At 32.8% G+C, this 17492-nt stretch overlaps 2 protein-coding genes across 2 annotated transcripts; one reads left to right on the forward strand and one right to left on the reverse strand.

The window, feature by feature from the left end:
- Positions 1–2330: 2330 nt before the first annotated feature.
- LOC133301252 (secreted RxLR effector protein 161-like) lies at positions 2331–3005 on the reverse strand. The gene has a single exon (XM_061500868.1). It carries the CDS (start codon positions 3003–3005, stop codon positions 2331–2333), a length of 675 nt encoding a protein of 224 aa, XP_061356852.1.
- Positions 3006–8940: 5935 nt separating this feature from the next.
- Positions 8941–15720, forward strand: LOC133301257 (uncharacterized). The gene is made up of 4 exons (XM_061500873.1): positions 8941–9079; positions 10774–11042; positions 13282–13529; positions 15081–15720. Exons 2-4 carry the CDS (start codon positions 10805–10807, stop codon positions 15438–15440), a joined length of 846 nt encoding a protein of 281 aa, XP_061356857.1. The 5' UTR covers positions 8941–9079; positions 10774–10804; the 3' UTR covers positions 15441–15720.
- Positions 15721–17492: the final 1772 nt, after the last annotated feature.

Consider the following 17492-nt stretch of genomic DNA (forward strand, 5'->3'; position numbering starts at 1 on the left):
GCCCTTTTTACATACTGTTAGGGACTAATTTGGTCTTTTTTTATTGCCAGGACTAAAAAGGATTTCATAGATATTGCCAGGGACCAAAAATGGTGTTTACTCTAAAATATTTGAGTCGGGCCTAGCCTATTAGCATGATGCACTAAATTAGGCTTGGTTTGTGTATATTTAAAAATTAAAAAATTTATCCTATATTTAAAAGTCAAAAGGCCTAACATAGGCCTATTAGCCTATTTAATCCTATCAAACCCTCAATATCTATAATTAAAAAATAATATAATATAGGCCAAGTTTTTTAATATAGTATATTTTCTAAACTAGTTTTTTTTTTAAGATATGAGTTTATTCTATTTTAGAAATAGGTTGTTTGATCCATTTACACCCCTATTTATGAGCTTTATGACTCTCTAGCAGCAGTTCTCCTACGGACCCGTCGATTTTGCGTTGGCCCTGTTTTTTTTTATTTTTACATGCGGACCCTACATGTTTTTTTTTTTGTCTCTGTGGCTGCAGACAATGACTCTCCTGTTGTTGCAGGAGAGTCATTTAAACCCCTATTTATGGGATGAGATAAGTTATTCTACCTATGTTTTTATGCCCACATTATCTATCATTTTCTAACACCGTTAGATCAAAATCTCAAGGGAAGAGAGAAATGATAAAGATTAGTTGAGATTCTGATCTAACGGTATTAAAAAATGGTAGGTATAAAAAAAGTTAGATAGAATAACTTATCTCTTATGAGATTAATATTTCTCATATTGCAGGAGATAAAATTATCTCCACACACACATAAAAATATGTGAGACCTATATTTTTTCTCCTTTTTTTTCTTTTCCCGTGGTCCAACATAAACACCATATATTTTTATGTCTCATAAAATATAAGAAACATTAATCTCCATATTTATATGTCAAAACATATTTTTCCCTTAGGGGGCGTTTGGTACATGTAAATTTTTTTTTTTACCAGAAAAATGTGATTACTAGGGATCTGCAGGAAAAGTGAGTTATTAGGAAAGTTAAAAAAAAGTTTTTTGGTTGAGCAAAATATTACTGGAAAAATTGAGTGAAATTCCTGAATCTATGTTTGGTTGAAGATAAAATATTGATGGAAAACCAGGCTGAAATTACAAAATAACCCTTTACAAAATAACCATAATGAGAACTAATGTTGAAGTCATCAAAGGGTAATTTTGACATCTCCCATGTTCACCTTTTTCACTTAGCTAGCTATCACTCAAATACCACCCTCCAAGTAGGATTTGAGCACCATATTTTTTGTCCAATTTTGCATACAAAGTTCAATTGCTAGGCAAATGGGTTAGCTAGACAAATTTTTAAATAACCTCTACCAAACATGGACATACTACTTACCCACTTTCAAAAGCCTAGCAATATTTCAAGATGACATGTACCAAACACATGTTAGTTTGCATAATGTATCATGTTCATAAATCATAAAATAAGAACATGATAAAGGATCTTGGGAATACATGATTTTCACATACACATAAAAGATAAAAACATACCAGATCTCGATGATGAGGCGTTAACAACAGTCATCTTGTTAGAAATTCTATTGGGGTAGTTTCTCTCTCTAAGCCTTCTTTCTTTTTATGTATTCTGATGGAGAGAATGACATTAGGGTTAAAGGAGAGAGAGGACCATCCCTAATATATATATATATATATATATATATATATATATATATTTCATAACTTATAATCTGGTAAGTCTATCATATACCATGTTATCAAAAAAAAAAAAAAGTCTATCATATACCAAATCAATGATATGATTGAGATTAAATGTATCAGTAATTAATTGGGCCATATAACGTTTAATGGGTAATATCAAGAATCTTAATATTATAATTATAATAAAATCTTTTTAATATTATAATTGATTCTTAATATTTCTAACATTCTCCCACTTGTCCCGATTAATCTTAATATACATGCATCTCTAATGTTAGTCATCATAAAAGATAAATTGTCAAGTGTGAGTTATGGCGGTAGTGCGCTATTAATTCAGTACATTCCCTTCCATATACTACAAAACCAACAATCCATTATATAAAATTCATAATATAGGAAATATAATGGTCCACATAATGTCTTACAAAGACTTCCTTGTCAAAATTGATAATGTGTATACAACCATAAAATAATAAGGAAACATAATGTATGTCAGAAACACATAGGTGAGCTCAGAGTGTCACATATCAATAATCTTTAATACAACCAAGGCTCATACTTTCAACATGTTCTTTAAATAGCTTTGGATGTAACCCTTTCGTCAAAGGGTCTGCCATCATGCGTTCAGTTCTTATGTGCATAATTGACACTCTCTGTTTCTGAACCTCCTCTTTAACAAAAAATACTTTAACTCTTTATGTTTGGCACCTTTAGAGTATCTTTCGTTCTTAGAGAAGAATACTGCTGCAGAATTATCACAGTAAATTTTCAGCGGCTTGCTAATGGTGTCGACAACCGCAAGCCCTGAAATAAAGTTCTGCAGCCATAATGCATGAGTTGTGGCTCCAAAACATGCCACAAATTTTGCCTCCATAATGGATGAAGCAACGATAGTCTGTTTTGCACTTTTCCATGATATGGCTCCTTGGGCAAACAAGTAACCAAAGGTTGACTTTCTACTTTCAAGACATCCACCTAAATCTGAATCAATATGTCCAATTACTTCTAATTCATTGGACCTTTTGTACATGAGCATGTGATCCTTCGTGCCTTGAAGGTATCTTAAAACTTTCTTTGCAGCTTTCCAATGTTCCATTCTTGGATTACTTTGATATCTGCCCAATATCCCGACCGCAAAACTGATATCTGGCCGAATACAGGTTCGAGCATACATTAAGCCGCCCACAACAGAGGCATATGGAATTGGTTCCATTTCTTTTCGTTCAACATCATTATTTGGACATTGCATGAGACTAAATTTATCACCTTTCTGTATAGGAACAACTCCAGGTGAGCATTTACTCATATTAAATCTCTCCAGAATTTTCTCAATATATCCTTTCTGAGATAGTCCCAACAATCCTTGTGATCGATCACAAAATATTTATATTCCAATCACATAAGACGCATTTCCCATATCTTTCATTTCAAAATTCTTTGAGAGAAAATCTTTAATCTCACGCAATATACTCAAATAATTTGCTGCAAGTAAGATGTCGTCAACATAAAGAACTAAGAAAACAAACTTACTCCCACTGATCTTCTGGTAAATACACCGATCAACAGTATTTTCCTCAAATCCAAAAGATGTAATAATGGTATTGAACTTGATATACCATTGTCGGGATGCTTGCTTAAGTCCATATATTGACCTCTTGAGTTTACACACTAATTTTCCTTCACTTTTCATGGAAAAACCTTCAGGTTGATCCATATAAACTTGTTCCTCAAGGTCACCACCATTAAGAAAGGATGTTTTTACATCCATTTGATGTAGCTCTAAATCATAATGAGCCACCAATTCCATAATTATCCTTAATGAATCCTTTTTCGAGACAGGTGAAAATGTCTCTTCATAATCAATGCCATCTTTCTGAGTATAACCCTTGGCAACAAGTCTAGCTTTATATCGTTCGATATTACCATTAGAGTCACGTTTCGTCTTAAAAACCCACTTACAACCGACTCTTTTGGAACCTTCAGGTAATTCGACGAGATCGTAGACATCATTTTGATCCATGGATTTTAGCTCTTCTTTCATAGCTTCAATCCATTTATCGGATTCTATACTTTCTATGGCCTGTGAAAACGAAACTGGATCTTTATTGATTCCAATGTCATAATCTGACTCCTGCAGTAAACCACATAATCATTCGAAATAGATGGCCTACGTTCCCTTTGGGATCTTCTTAATTCTATTTCATATGGTTCTTGTGCATTAGCATTCTGCAAGTTAGCATCTGTTGGGAGTACTTCTTCATTCAAATGTTGTTCAATGTTGTTATCTTATTCTACAACAACTGGAACAACATTAGGGAATTTAGTAGATGGAGTAACAATTATAGGCAATCAAACATTTATCCTAGTCTCTTTTATTTCCACAATTTCCCTTTTAGAACTCCCACTAACTTCGCCATTCTCAATGAATCTTGCATTACCAGTTTCCATAATTCTCGGACTATGGTTCGGACAATAAAATACATACCCTTTGGACTTCTCAGGATAACCAATAAAGTATCCACTAATTGTTCGAGAGTCTAACTTTCATTCATGTAGATTATAAATCCTTGCTTCAGCTGGGCAACCGCAAACATGCAGGTGCCTTAAGCTAGGTTTCCTTCCTGTCCACAATTCAAAAGGAGTTTTTTGAACTGCTTTACTAGGAATTCTATTCAGCAAGTAGGTCGCACTTTTAAGCGCATAAGTCTACAAATTTTTGGGTAATGAGGAGTTACTCATCATGCTCCTAACCATATCCATTAATGTCCGATTACGCCTTTCTGCCACACCATTTTGTTGTGGTGTGCCCGACATAGTATATTGTGCACATATGCCATGCTCTTTGAGGAATTTTGCAAATGGACCTGGACATTGTCCTGACTCATTATATTTACCATAATATTCATCACCTCTATCTGACCTTACGATTTTCACTTTTTTATCTAACTACCTCTCAACCTCCTTAATGAATGTCTCTAGGACATTTACAGATTGAGATTTTTCATAAAGCAAATAGATGTAACCATAACGTGAAAAATCATCAATAAAGATAATGAAATATTTTCTCCATTAAAAGCTGGAGTGTCCATAGGTCCACAAATATCAGTGTGTTTAATCTCTAGAAGCTGGGTGCTTCTTGTGGCATCTTTCTTATAATATATTTGGTTTGTTTTCCCTTAATGCAATCCACACATAATTTAAGATCAGTAAAATCTAAATTTGGCAAAATATCATTCTTCACCAATCTCATTATTCTTTCTTTGGATACATGACCCAATCTTCTATGCCACAAGAAAGCAGAATTCTCATTCTCTATGTCACGCTTAAATCCAACATTATAGACAACATTAAGCAATGATTCAACATAAGATTCATTCAATTTCAATCTATATAAACCATCAATCAGAATACCAGAACCAACAACATCAGTATTCTTATATAATTTGAAATAACCAGATCCAAACATAAGTTTAAAACCATTAACATCCAACATAGAAACTGAAATAAGGTTCCTAAATAATGAAGGTACATAAAGGGTGCATAATAGGTCTAAATGATAGCCACTATCTAAGACCAGCCGATAAATCCCTATGCCTTCAATTGAAGATTTCTTTCTGTTTCCCATAAAGAGAAAACAATCTTCATCTGGATTAATAATTCGGATCGTAACGAATCCCTACAAGTAGTTGGAAACATTCATTTTAATGAACATAAGGCTCATTCTGTTACTTCGAGTTCATGCCTTATGGTGAGATTTCTCTTCCTCACTATTGGTTTTAATAATAGTAGCGGGTTCATTCTCAAGGAGTGCCAAGTCAAGATCCATAACACCTAAATGAAAATTGACTTGTTCACGCCATTCTGAGAAATTCTCACCAGCAAACATAGTAACAGATGAAGCTTGTGAATTCATGGAAAAGCTGCAATTTAAATAACATACACAAAAGCTCATGAATAATCATAAATATGATTCAAATTAAATCATACAAGCACAAAGTAGCACTCCTTTGGGTACATACTACAATATACTCATCATAAACAAATACCAAAACATTAATAGACAAAAAATATTTTTCAATTAAATATATCCATTATCTTTGGATAATCAAAACATATTTAATCAAAATACTAATTTTTCACATAATGTCACTAATTATAGAATATGATTCACCTTTGGGTGAATCCCTCATTTCCAACATCAATTTATCCAATGACAATTTTATGCATGCAATAACATTCTAGTTTGACCACTTTGGTGACTAACAAACTTTAACCATAATGCACACAAATAAATAACTTTTATGTTATCTACACACTATTAGTTTGGCCACTTTAGTGACTAACAAACTATAACATAATTTGTGAAAATAACTAACAGATCAATTTCATATCATAATCACAATATGTTGCATCAATAAAAATTAACAATAAGTATATATAAGACAATACAATCCATACTTCAAATATACATATTGCAATTTTTTTATTTTTTTTAAACATGAACGACGGAAATCTTTATACTAATACCCATATAAAAAAAAATAAAAAATAAAAATTCATTCAGCAGCGGAAATCATACTCTTATACATACCGTATTATTTATAATATAAAAAATGCATATATATATATATATATATATAGATATATATTAAACCATTATGGAATTAAAATTTAACATTCAATTTTCATCAAATCATAAACATAGTACTTTATATGTATAATAATATATATAAGCATTAAGCCACAAGCATTTGTCTCACCTTTATAAACATTAGCTTTATATTTGTAAACATTAGTTTTATGCATTCGATTTATATATAAAAGCAAAAATCTAAACATATATATAAAAGATGGGTTTTATAAGAGTTATGTTGTAAGAAAAGTGATTGTGTAATGTTATAGAGATTCATTTTGTGTGTCGTAATTTTTTTTTTTCTTCAAAAGTATGGGCCCCACAAAATGTTATGTGTGTAAGAAAGTTTGTTGTGTCATATTAAATGACAAATACAAATCTCATAAAAGATCACGTATAACCCCGGAAACGATGTATGCATTCCATCTATGGAATTCGTTCTATTATAATATATATTGGGTCACGAGAATCAAATACATCAGCGTTCAAAAGGTCATATAGTCACGTCATGATCATTTTACACCAGTGTAACTTACACTCTCACTCTTGTCCACTGATTCCACTTATATCTAAGGGTTCAAATTTTTTAGTAATGTGAGTCATTTGATACAAGTGGATCAATGATCAAGATTGAGTGTAAGACTTATAACTCTTACACTGGTGTAAGAATATTCTGTCCATATATATATATATATATATATATATATATATATATATATATATATGAGATAGGATCAACTTACACCGGTGTAAGAATAATAAATCTTACACTAAAGCTTAACCGTTGATTTCCGTGCATCTAACGGTTGAGATTTATTGGGAATTAAAAATTAATTAAAGAGTGAGACCTAATAAATATTAACCGTTAGATGAAGAAAATCAATGGTTAAGATTTGGTGTAAGATTTCTTACTCTTACACTGGTGTAAGATGATCTTGCCTATATATATATATATATATATATATATATATATATATATATATATATATATATATATATATATATATATATATATATATATAATCGAATTTATGTTCGAATTTCATAAATCAATAATTCAAAATATATACTTTAGATTAACATAAAGCCATTAAATATGTGTACGGTATCCATATCCAGTAATTTGGATTCGGAAAAGCATTCAGAAAATAATATATCATGGTAAATGTGCACACTTTTGTCCTTTTGTGAATTGCGAAGATAAGATTTGGATTCGACAACATTAATTTACAAAATATGACGTGCATTCAGAAACATGAGATCATGGAATTGTATCAAAAAAATATTAGGGAAAAATATAAATTTTAGAAATCTTAATTTTTTTCAAAATCAAGAATCCGATCATAATCATACATGAAAAAACATGAATTTTTAAACCTGGTTCTGATACCACATATTAGTTTGCATAATGTATCATGTTCATAAATTATAAAATAAGAACATGATAAAGAATTTTGGGAATATATGATTTTCACATCCACATAAAATATAAAAACATACCAGATCTCGATGACGAGGCATTAACAACAGTCATCTTGTCAGCAATTCTATTGGGATAGTTTTTCTCTCTAAGCCTTCTTTTTTTTTATGTATTCTGATGGAGAGAATGACATTAAGATTGAAGGAGAGAGAAGACTATCCCTAATATATATATTCTATAACTTATAATCTGATGAGTCGAACAAAACCGTAAAAGCTGGAGACAAAGCTCAGCAAGTATGTGAAAAGTGAAAACCCACACAAGCAATTATTTTGGCACCCGAAGTTCACTTGTGCAAGTAGACAACCAAACATGTAGTGTAATTCGTGTTTATTTGGACCGGCAAAAGCAATTTTTTGTTTTTTAATGAAGAAAAATAAAATAAAAGTAACTTATGAGAACTTTCGGGTTTTTGACCGTACTAATGCAATTAATTATATATTCCACTAGTTTAGTTTGTTGGTCTTATTGTAATAATAATAATGCAGATAGACATGCTTCAGCTGTGTGCGCGTTTAGTCTTGCACTAATTAAATGTGCATATGATGTGGCATGCCTCTGACGCGTCTTGGCTGTTCTGAAATCTTACACGCGACAGGAACATACATATGTACATCTGAGCCATGTAATGTCATACACGCATTTGGTTAGTGCGTGACCAAATCCCTTAAAACGCGTCTGTTTGCATTATTCAGTAATATATTTGATCAGTGAACTAAACAGTGGAATATCTAAATAATTGCAAGAGTACAGTCAAAACCCAGGACTTTCAGCTGATTTTTTTTTTTTAATGAAATGAAAAAGTAATTTACAAAAACTTCTAGCTTCTCACTCTAAAAAAAAAATGGAGAATATTCTAACTACTAAAATTTTTTATTACTAATTTATTACCTATCATATCATTATTGGATTAAAAAGAGAATGTTAAAAAATATTTGAAGAGAGACTAAATGTTAATCTGATGGTGATTAGATAAGTTGTAAGTTGGTAGTGAAAAATTTTAAGAATTAAAATATCTCTCCTATTACGAAACAACATGTCAGTTTTTTTAAAAATTTAATATTTTAAATTTTTACTTTATTTATATTCTCAATTAAAAGTTTAATTTTCAATTTCAACCCTCATTAACGTTAAACTCATCCCTCACACTTGTTTCTGCATTCTCTCGGCCTTCGCCAGTAAATCAAGCACATCCTTGGACTATGAGCTCTTTTCGTCAAACATAGGGAGATGTCGTACCATGCTCAAGACTTATTCCATAACTAAGGTACGAAGCTTACCTTCAAAACCTCATGTGTTCCTTTTTGTTCCTATTATTTTTTCCTCTTTTTTTTTTTTTTTTTTTTTTTTTTTTTTTTTAATTCTGAGATTTGATGGTTATGTATTTTATCGAAATGGATAGACTTGAGATTTAAATGGTTTTCCATTTTATCAAAATGGATAGTCTTGATTGATCGATTTTATCATTTGCAGTGAATTTGTGCTTGATTTTCATTCAAATTCCAAGAATTTCTTTTAGGTTAGTTTTCTTTATTATTTTTTTGTTACTAAAAAATAAATAAATTCAGTCCTGAATATACAAATTGTAGTTGGAGGTTGGCATGAATCCAAATGTAAAGGAATGAACACCAATTTGTACCTGTATTATTGTTACAATCAGCATATGATTCAACCCAAATTCTTTAGCTACTCAAGGATACTATTATGGCGTGCTTGGTGTCTAAAAGACTTTAACATAAAATTTAAGTCATTATGATCCATGTATATAGTTTACAAGAAAAATATATTGAACCCTGAATTTCCTTGAAAATGACGGAATCAGTAATGCTTTTTTAATTGAATACAGAAGTCATATACAGATATTCGTTACTTTGATCTATTATGATGAAAAAAAATCAGCTGATATATTCTTACCAAATACAGTAGTAGGGGTGTGCACAAAAATCAAATGAACTGTGAACCAATCCAAACCCCACCAAAAGTACCACATTTTTTTGAACCAGTTCAAGAACCAAACCATTTCTTCAAAACCAGTTCGGTTTATGAACCGAACCACTTTACCAATTCAGTTCGGTTCGGGTTAAAAACCGAAACTGAACCATACCTACTCTTAGGAGTGTAAAAAAACCAAATAAACTGAATCAAACTGAATTACATCATGTTTTTCCAAACCAATTTAAGAACCGAACAATTTTCTCTGAACTGGTTTGGCTCGGTATAGAAAACCACGAGCTATTGATGTGGAAAGCACGAGCTATAGTTTAAGTGACACCAAGAAATCAAAGAGCTGCTTTCATTTACTAAGACCAACTTTTCATTTACCATGTTTTTCACAATCTCTAAGATAAAGGAATTATTTCTGCCAACAAGCTTGTAGCTTAAGACTTGAGTCCAGTGTTGATGTTGGAGGTTTGATCCTCTGCTAATTCACCTTTTCCCTTCTCTATCAAAGCGTTTGCACCTTGAAATAATTTATGATAAGTAAGAGTAAAACTAAGCAGTAAAAACTGAGTTCACAAAGTGAGTTTGGTATGAAAAGAGAATGAGATTAAGATTCTGTGCATGTGCTGGGTAGGAGGTACGTAAACTTTGTTAATATTACTTAGAGGAGAGGGCTCTTATTTTCCATTGAAAGATTTGATTTTTTTTTTTCCCATTAATTTACATGCTCTGTAAGCTTGCAAAAAATTGTTCTTATATTTAATCAAGATTTTAGTTTGGTTTCTTTAAGACTAAGGTTCTTTAATGTATATGTTTTATAAAATGATTCACATGATGCACTCCATTTGGACTTTGTTCCCAAATTTTGTATGAAACTATGCATTATTCTGTAATATCTGTTTCATTTAGTTCGTGGAGTGTTTCATATGAAACCAAAATACATGTTCATGCATGATTACATACAGTTGCAGTGTTGGTTATGTGGTTAAGTGATTGGTTTATGGCTTTAATGTCTCTTAGGTTGTGTTCACATAAGTGTTGTTTTTCAACAATGAGACGGCAGGGGCAGTATGGTGATCCATCTGCCAATACTTATGTTGGTGGCCAGATGCATCACATGGCTGGTCAGAGGGTGGAAACCAAGCCTGACAATTTTGAAGAACGGTTAGAGGCCTTCACTCCGGAGAGAGACAATCCATATGCAAATTCAAAGCCAGAGGGTCAGTGGAGATGGGAAATGGATGAATCAAAGATGTCTAATTCAATGACATCTCATATGTTTACTGAAGGCAAGTGTTATTCTTTGCCTCTTCATGCTTGCTTATGCACCCGCATATTAAAGGCTGAATTAACCTAGCTAAGCATTGCATCTGGATTAGATGAAAATGATCATTATTTTGCAAACTTAAGATGTTTCTCATGTGATGGACACAAATCTTGTGAAGTTGTAACCAGATATAATTTTTACAACTTTTTGACCTTTAATTAAAAGCTTTTAACGAATCCATTTTTAAATATAAAAGTAGTGACTAGTTACTGAGATTTTATGTTCATCTTTGCCAAGGTTAATATATTCAATGTTATTATCATTAAATAGACAAAAACGTTGTGTCTCGAAGTTTGCTTAACAGCAGTAGTTTTTGTTGAGATATATAGTCCCACATTGGTTGTATGTGCAACTAATGTGGAGTTTATAAGGCTTTGGGCACTCCCACCCTTTGAGCTAGCTTTTGGGGTGGTGACCTCAAGGTTCTTAACATGGTATCAGAGCCTCGCCGCCCCCCACTTTCTCTTGTGGCGTTTCTTAGCACAGGTAGGCTGGGCCTGTTGCATTGTCCACTCTTCAAGCCCAATGGGCTCTCGTGTGAGGGGACGTGTTAAGAACCTTGAGGTCACCACCCCAAAAGCTAGCTCAAAGGGTGGGAGTGCCCAAAGCCTTATAAACTCCACATTAGTTGCACATACAACCAATATGAGACTATATATCTCAACACGCCCCCTCACACGAGAGCCCATTGGGCTTGAAGAGTGGACAATGCAACAGGCCCAGCCTACCTGTGCTAAGAAACGCCACAAGAGAAAGTGGGGGGCGGCGAGGCTCTGATACCATGTGAAGAATCTTGGGATGCACCACCCCAAAAGCTAGCTCAGAGGGTGGGAGTGCCCAAGGCCTTATGAACTCCACATTAGTTGCACATACAATCAATGTGGGACTATATATCTCAACAGTTTTCACTGAAAACAAGTAGGACCTATAATGCAGACATAGGAGGAGCAGTGTGTGTGTGATTTATCTGCTGCTTTTTATGTTATTATTAGAAGTAAAGCACATGATAAATGCTTCTATGAAAAAAATAACACACCCTACACATATGTGCAAATTAAAAAAAAAAAAAATTCTGAAAAATTAATGTGATGAAGATTGAAGAGAAAGAGTGGTAGAAAGACTACAAAGAAGATAAGGAAATGAAGCGATACTATACGGTGTAGTTACCTGAAACAATTTACATGTTATTTTAATTACTCAATTACACACATAATTAAAACGTTATATGTTTTATAAATGTATAAAACAATGATAAAGTACTATACGGACTCTTTTTAAAAAAACATTTGGACAAAGAGTGAAGATTGAAAACTACCTTCTTGCTCTCTTTGTTAATATAGAGTTAAGAAACTTAATCCATCAGATTCTTTCTGAAATATAGGTGCACGTTGATGTGTTATGCATACAGGAATGAGCATTTGACTCTTTCTCATTTGTTATCTGGAAAATTTGTAGGCATGCAATTTTGTCCAATTTTTTAGTACGTCATTTGTTTATTTAAAAGGTGATAGAGGATCACATGTTGTTAGCATTTTTTTTTGTTTTTTGGTTTTTTGTATGTCTTCATTGATGACCCTGTGGGATAATTAAGATAATGATGCCTATTCTTGCTTTGTATTATACGCTCTCTTTTTTTTGGTATGTGAGTTATACGCTCTTTAGTCTCTACTAGAATGTGAAAACACTTATTCCTTGTAATTGTTAACCTTTCTTCTGTGCTACAGTATGAAGGTTTCTGTTACTAAATAAGAAGTGAGGTAATAAGTAATAACCCTGGGATAATTATGTTAGGCAGGATTATTGATAGTATCATGTGACTCATTGGGCAGGATAATCTTTTTAAATGCTGCCCTTTTTATTTTGTTGCTAACTGCGTATTGTTACTCACATTGCAGGTATTCTTTGTATCTTATCTAGTCATAAAAAATTGTTTCTTTTTCAATGAACGCACTAAGAAGCAGTCCCTGATGTATATAGGATGAATAACTCTTTTTCAATGAACGCACTAAGAAGCAGTCCCTGGTTACAATGATATTCTTGTTCAGCCAACATTGCCACATTTATTGAAACTATCTTACTTTTGAATTGTTAAAACGTTAGCTTCAATGTCTAAAATGCCTAGGTACAGATTTGCCATTTTTATCATGGAAATGTTTTTCAAACTACTAAACTTAGGGGAATCGTTGCATGTTCTAGTGTAGGTCAAGGGGGTGATGCTTCAAGGTCCTATTTTCAGGGGCAGAGGCCTGACCCTAAGTTGGCTTTGCAGAACCGTAGCAACAATGATTCCAGATCTCAGGCTCATGAAGAAGATAGGGACGTTGGATATGAGGGAAATCATTTATCACCAACTTTTGAATCTCTTGAGCAGAATTTTCAGAATGACATTATTAAACTTACCAAAGAACAGAATGATGCTGAAGATGCAGAACATGCCAGGCACAGGGAGGTTAGTGTTAAACGTCAACAGTATTAATTTTTAATGTGTTCTTCAAATACCCGAAATCTTCTACTCATTTTGCAACCTTTTTTGTCTTTTTTCTTTCTTTTTCTTGATAGATGAACCTATAATCATGCAACCCCCTTGATGGATTGAATCCAGACCCTACTAGGTTAACTGACCTGTACGGCTTCAGCACACTGTGAAACCAGAAGAAACATAATGAGCCATCTGGAGTCTAGTTTGCTTCATGGATATTTATATTTTTATAGAATAATGATAATTAGTTTTTATGTCCTAGTGTTCCAGGGTGTGAAACTTACTCCTAATATTCATTTTAAAAACTTGCCCTGCTGTAATTTGACGACTTGTCGTAGCTGTGACATGAATTCATGTCTACTTGGCAGACAGATTTGGAGGGTCTTGCTCTGTTAGAGGGCATTGATATACACGTTTTTGTGCTACTTTATGGTCAATAAAGTCTATAAAGATTAAGACAGTCTCCTTCGTTAAAGCCATACTGTAATAATCCAAACAAAATTTGAAGGAAAAAAAATGCATGTCTGCTCAATCCTCTAGTCTTGGTTCCTCTGTAAGAGTAAAGCTGCACTTGCTTCTCTTTTAAGAATTGGATTCCACTTTGATATAAAACTTATTGGGATTTGTTGAACGGATTGCTTGTTTTGAAGATAGTGTGGCTAATTAAGAGGATATATGTTGTTACAGAAGTACAGTAAGTATCAGATACAGAAGCATATTTTGAGTTCTCCTATAGTAGGTACTCGTTTACCAGAAGTAAAAAAGTAGAAGGGGGGGACTCATGACATTAACTACAAAGGGATGAGTAGAATAAATGTAGGTAGGTGGGTTACTTTTCTCCAACTTTGTTAAATAATGAATTGAGTCTTCCGTAGTACGGGAGTACTGAAAATATTTTCCAAATATAGATCCTCCTGCAGAATCATCCATTGGCATGGATTGAACTGCATCCCAGGAGTGCAAGCTTATGAATGGATTGCTTAGAGCCTTTCCCAAAAAAAAAAAAAAAAAAAGCTTCCAGAAGGAAAAAATTGTATTGGCTAGTTTTGTTCTAGGCTTTGGCTGTCAGTTTCCATGATATTTAATAAACTTGAAGTCATTATTTTGCAAACGCTGCATTTATGTAACTTTTATACTGCTTTTTGCATCTTTTAAAGTATGAACTAAGGTTTATTGTTGTGGGATCCTGATACTTTATTTTAGTTGTGTGACTCTTACCCATTTTTAGAGTACTTTCTGAAATCACCTTTGCAAGAGTAGTGCTTTTTTATTCTTGAATTAGGTTTATCTTTTAGCTGATTGTCAGCTCCAAGTCTAGTTCTTCCACCTGAACCTTTCCTGCCTTGTATTTAAGAAATCTATGTCACTGTGTATTGCAATTGAATATTGAAACACTCTGGGGGTGAGCAAGATAATCTATAATTCATTTTGAATTCTTTAGATATGTTTATATGTTCTCTAAAACTATATTTCTCAATTTCATTGAGCTTTAACAAAGTTCCATGTACTTTTCATTTTCAGAAAATAAATACAATCAATACTCAGTATGAAGAAAAACTGGCAGCACTCCGAGCTCGGCATGGCAGCCGCAGAGCTGAATTTCTTCAAAGGGAATCACATGCAAGACAACAGCAGTATCAGCAAACCATAAAGGATCCTTACCCCAGCAGTGGCATGGCACCCAGAGACCCTCATGGTTACAACACTGATAATGCTTCAGCTGCTGGGGGAGAAGTGCAAAGAGGCTATTCTTCTGATCACTTTGATTCTTACAATGAGCGAGCTCGATTTCTTGGGGGTGCAAGAGATCAAGGATTTGAGCCAAGAGGTCCATATCCTGGGGGACGTGTTTATGATACTGGTTCACGCTACTACAATTGAGTTTTGACCCAAAGGTTCACCTCTCATTTTGGGTTTATCCTGTCATAGCAATTTAGATTGCTTATATTGACATCAATTCTGTGTAATCTTACCATCTCTTTGTTGCCCTGTGTAATGGAAATTCACGTTTCTTGGGAGCTCAGTTATATGAATCAACATTTGGAGGTGCACACTTTTACATTGGTGTTGTGCATCTAGATGTAGCTAGGATCTAGGATGTTTGTTGTTTGTGTTTATGAAAGCCATTAACATTCAGAACTATGAAAATTCCAATCGAGTTCAAACTGCATAAAACCATGTTTAGCTGGAGAGAATGGCATGGCTCGGATAACTTGTTGCATGCATCTATACCGAAGTAGGGTTCGGATAATTTTTGCTTTTTGTATGTAATTTTTTTAAAGTACAATTATTAATTGTTGATTTAAAATTTTAACGATAAAAAAATAGAATTATAAATATATCTTATTGCTCATTTAAATACTTGAAAATATAACTTTATCAACACTTATTTTTTGGATTGTAAAATTTATAAATATTTTTAAACTTTTCTTAATATGTAATTATTATTCACTTCAATTATATTTTTTTTCCAAGTATAAAGTAATTTTATTATTTATTTATTTCTATTTACTATTATCTTTTTCTTTTTAGTGAATTTTTGAGATACTTAGCAAGTTTAGGCCATTCGAATTGTGTACGAGACTATTTTTTCCGCAAGAACACTAGAATTGTTATAAAATAAATGGAGAGAAATAGAAAAGGGAAACTGAAAAAAGAAAACATGCGAAGATTAAAGGAAAAACTCTTAGAAAAGTATAGAAATGTTATTAATTTATGAATTCATTCATCATCCAATCTTTAAGTCTTGTCTTTATATAGGGCTTTATATATGAATAGGGAAGTAAATACACTTCAATACACATTAGTGTAATGGTTACATGACATATCAAAAGCTATGAAAAATCAAATGTTCATCCACACATCATAAAGCATGTGAAAGGTCAAAGGTTATACACATATTAAAATACATATTTTACAAGAAGAATAAGAGGTTTTTGTAGTTTTTTTCTTCACAAGAGCGGTTTCTCTTGATTTCTTGACCAATATAAAATAAATGATGTTTAGAATTTTTTTTTATCAAACTAATGAAGTTAATCATGTTATTGAGGGTAGTAACATCTAAAAATCACGCTGGGTACCCCATTTCTTCTCTTCTATAAAAGTATGTTCTCTCATCACACTTTTTTTATAGTTAATTCAATCATAATTACTTTTTTGAAGCGAGTTGGCTTCCCACAATATCCCCACAAGCTTCAATTCTTTCAGCCAGTCGTGAGACTAATCCGGAGTACGGGGCGGGTTAGGGATGAAGATAATTAAACCTTCCCAAAGGTGGCATGTAAGGATCGAACCAAGACCCTTTCTTTTCCACTTACTCAGCTCCCTTACTATCAACTGAGCTACCACCATTTAGTTCTCCCATCACACTCTTAACTCACTGCCTCACATCCATTCTTTCATATTATCAAATCTCAGCCACTCATATTATCATTGTTTCACTCCTCGAATACTTTCAAATTCTACCATTTTTTCTTCTTTAAAAGCTAGTTTAAATTTTTAAATAGTTCGTGCAATAATTTATCACAATTATAGAAAATTTGGAAGGTCAAATTGATATAACTTTCAAAGGTAAAAAATGCAAATAAGACATGACACGACCTACAATAATATGAAGAAGAAAATTTATGACAAATCACGGGTTCAAGACAATCAAATTGGTTCTCTCATGACATGTTCACTTATTGCTAATGATGATGTTATGGACTTATATATGAGGCCCATTTAGTGTATAGCCCAATAAGGGATAATCCAAATAAGAATTTGATATAATCAAAGGAGAATATTAATCCTAATACAACATTATCAGACTTGGGCTTGGGCTTCTAGAGGAGGCACAAATGGTCCAGAATTCTCATACACACAGGTAAGTCCTATAAATAAGAGGTAAAACCTACATGTATGCTTCATTCTCTCTCTATTTTACTGTTATGT

Source organism: Gastrolobium bilobum, unplaced genomic scaffold (genome assembly GCF_033153095.1).
Source record: "Gastrolobium bilobum isolate Gb01-03AN ecotype WA unplaced genomic scaffold, APGP_CSIRO_Gbil_v1 utg27625, whole genome shotgun sequence".
In the NCBI taxonomy this organism is placed as follows: domain Eukaryota; kingdom Viridiplantae; phylum Streptophyta; class Magnoliopsida; order Fabales; family Fabaceae; genus Gastrolobium; species Gastrolobium bilobum.

Excerpts from the sequence above, each read along its gene's own strand:
- LOC133301252 (XM_061500868.1), bottom strand. The coding sequence starts at position 3,005 with ATGAGTAAATGCTCACCTGGAGTTGTTCCTATACAGAAAGGTGATAAA.
- LOC133301257 (XM_061500873.1), top strand. The coding sequence starts at position 10,805 with ATGAGACGGCAGGGGCAGTATGGTGATCCATCTGCCAATACTTATGTT. Across the intron at positions 11,043-13,281 it reads ATCTCATATGTTTACTGAAG|GTCAAGGGGGTGATGCTTCA; the intron begins GCAAGTGTTATT and ends GTTCTAGTGTAG. Across the intron at positions 13,530-15,080 it reads AACATGCCAGGCACAGGGAG|AAAATAAATACAATCAATAC; the intron begins GTTAGTGTTAAA and ends TTTCATTTTCAG.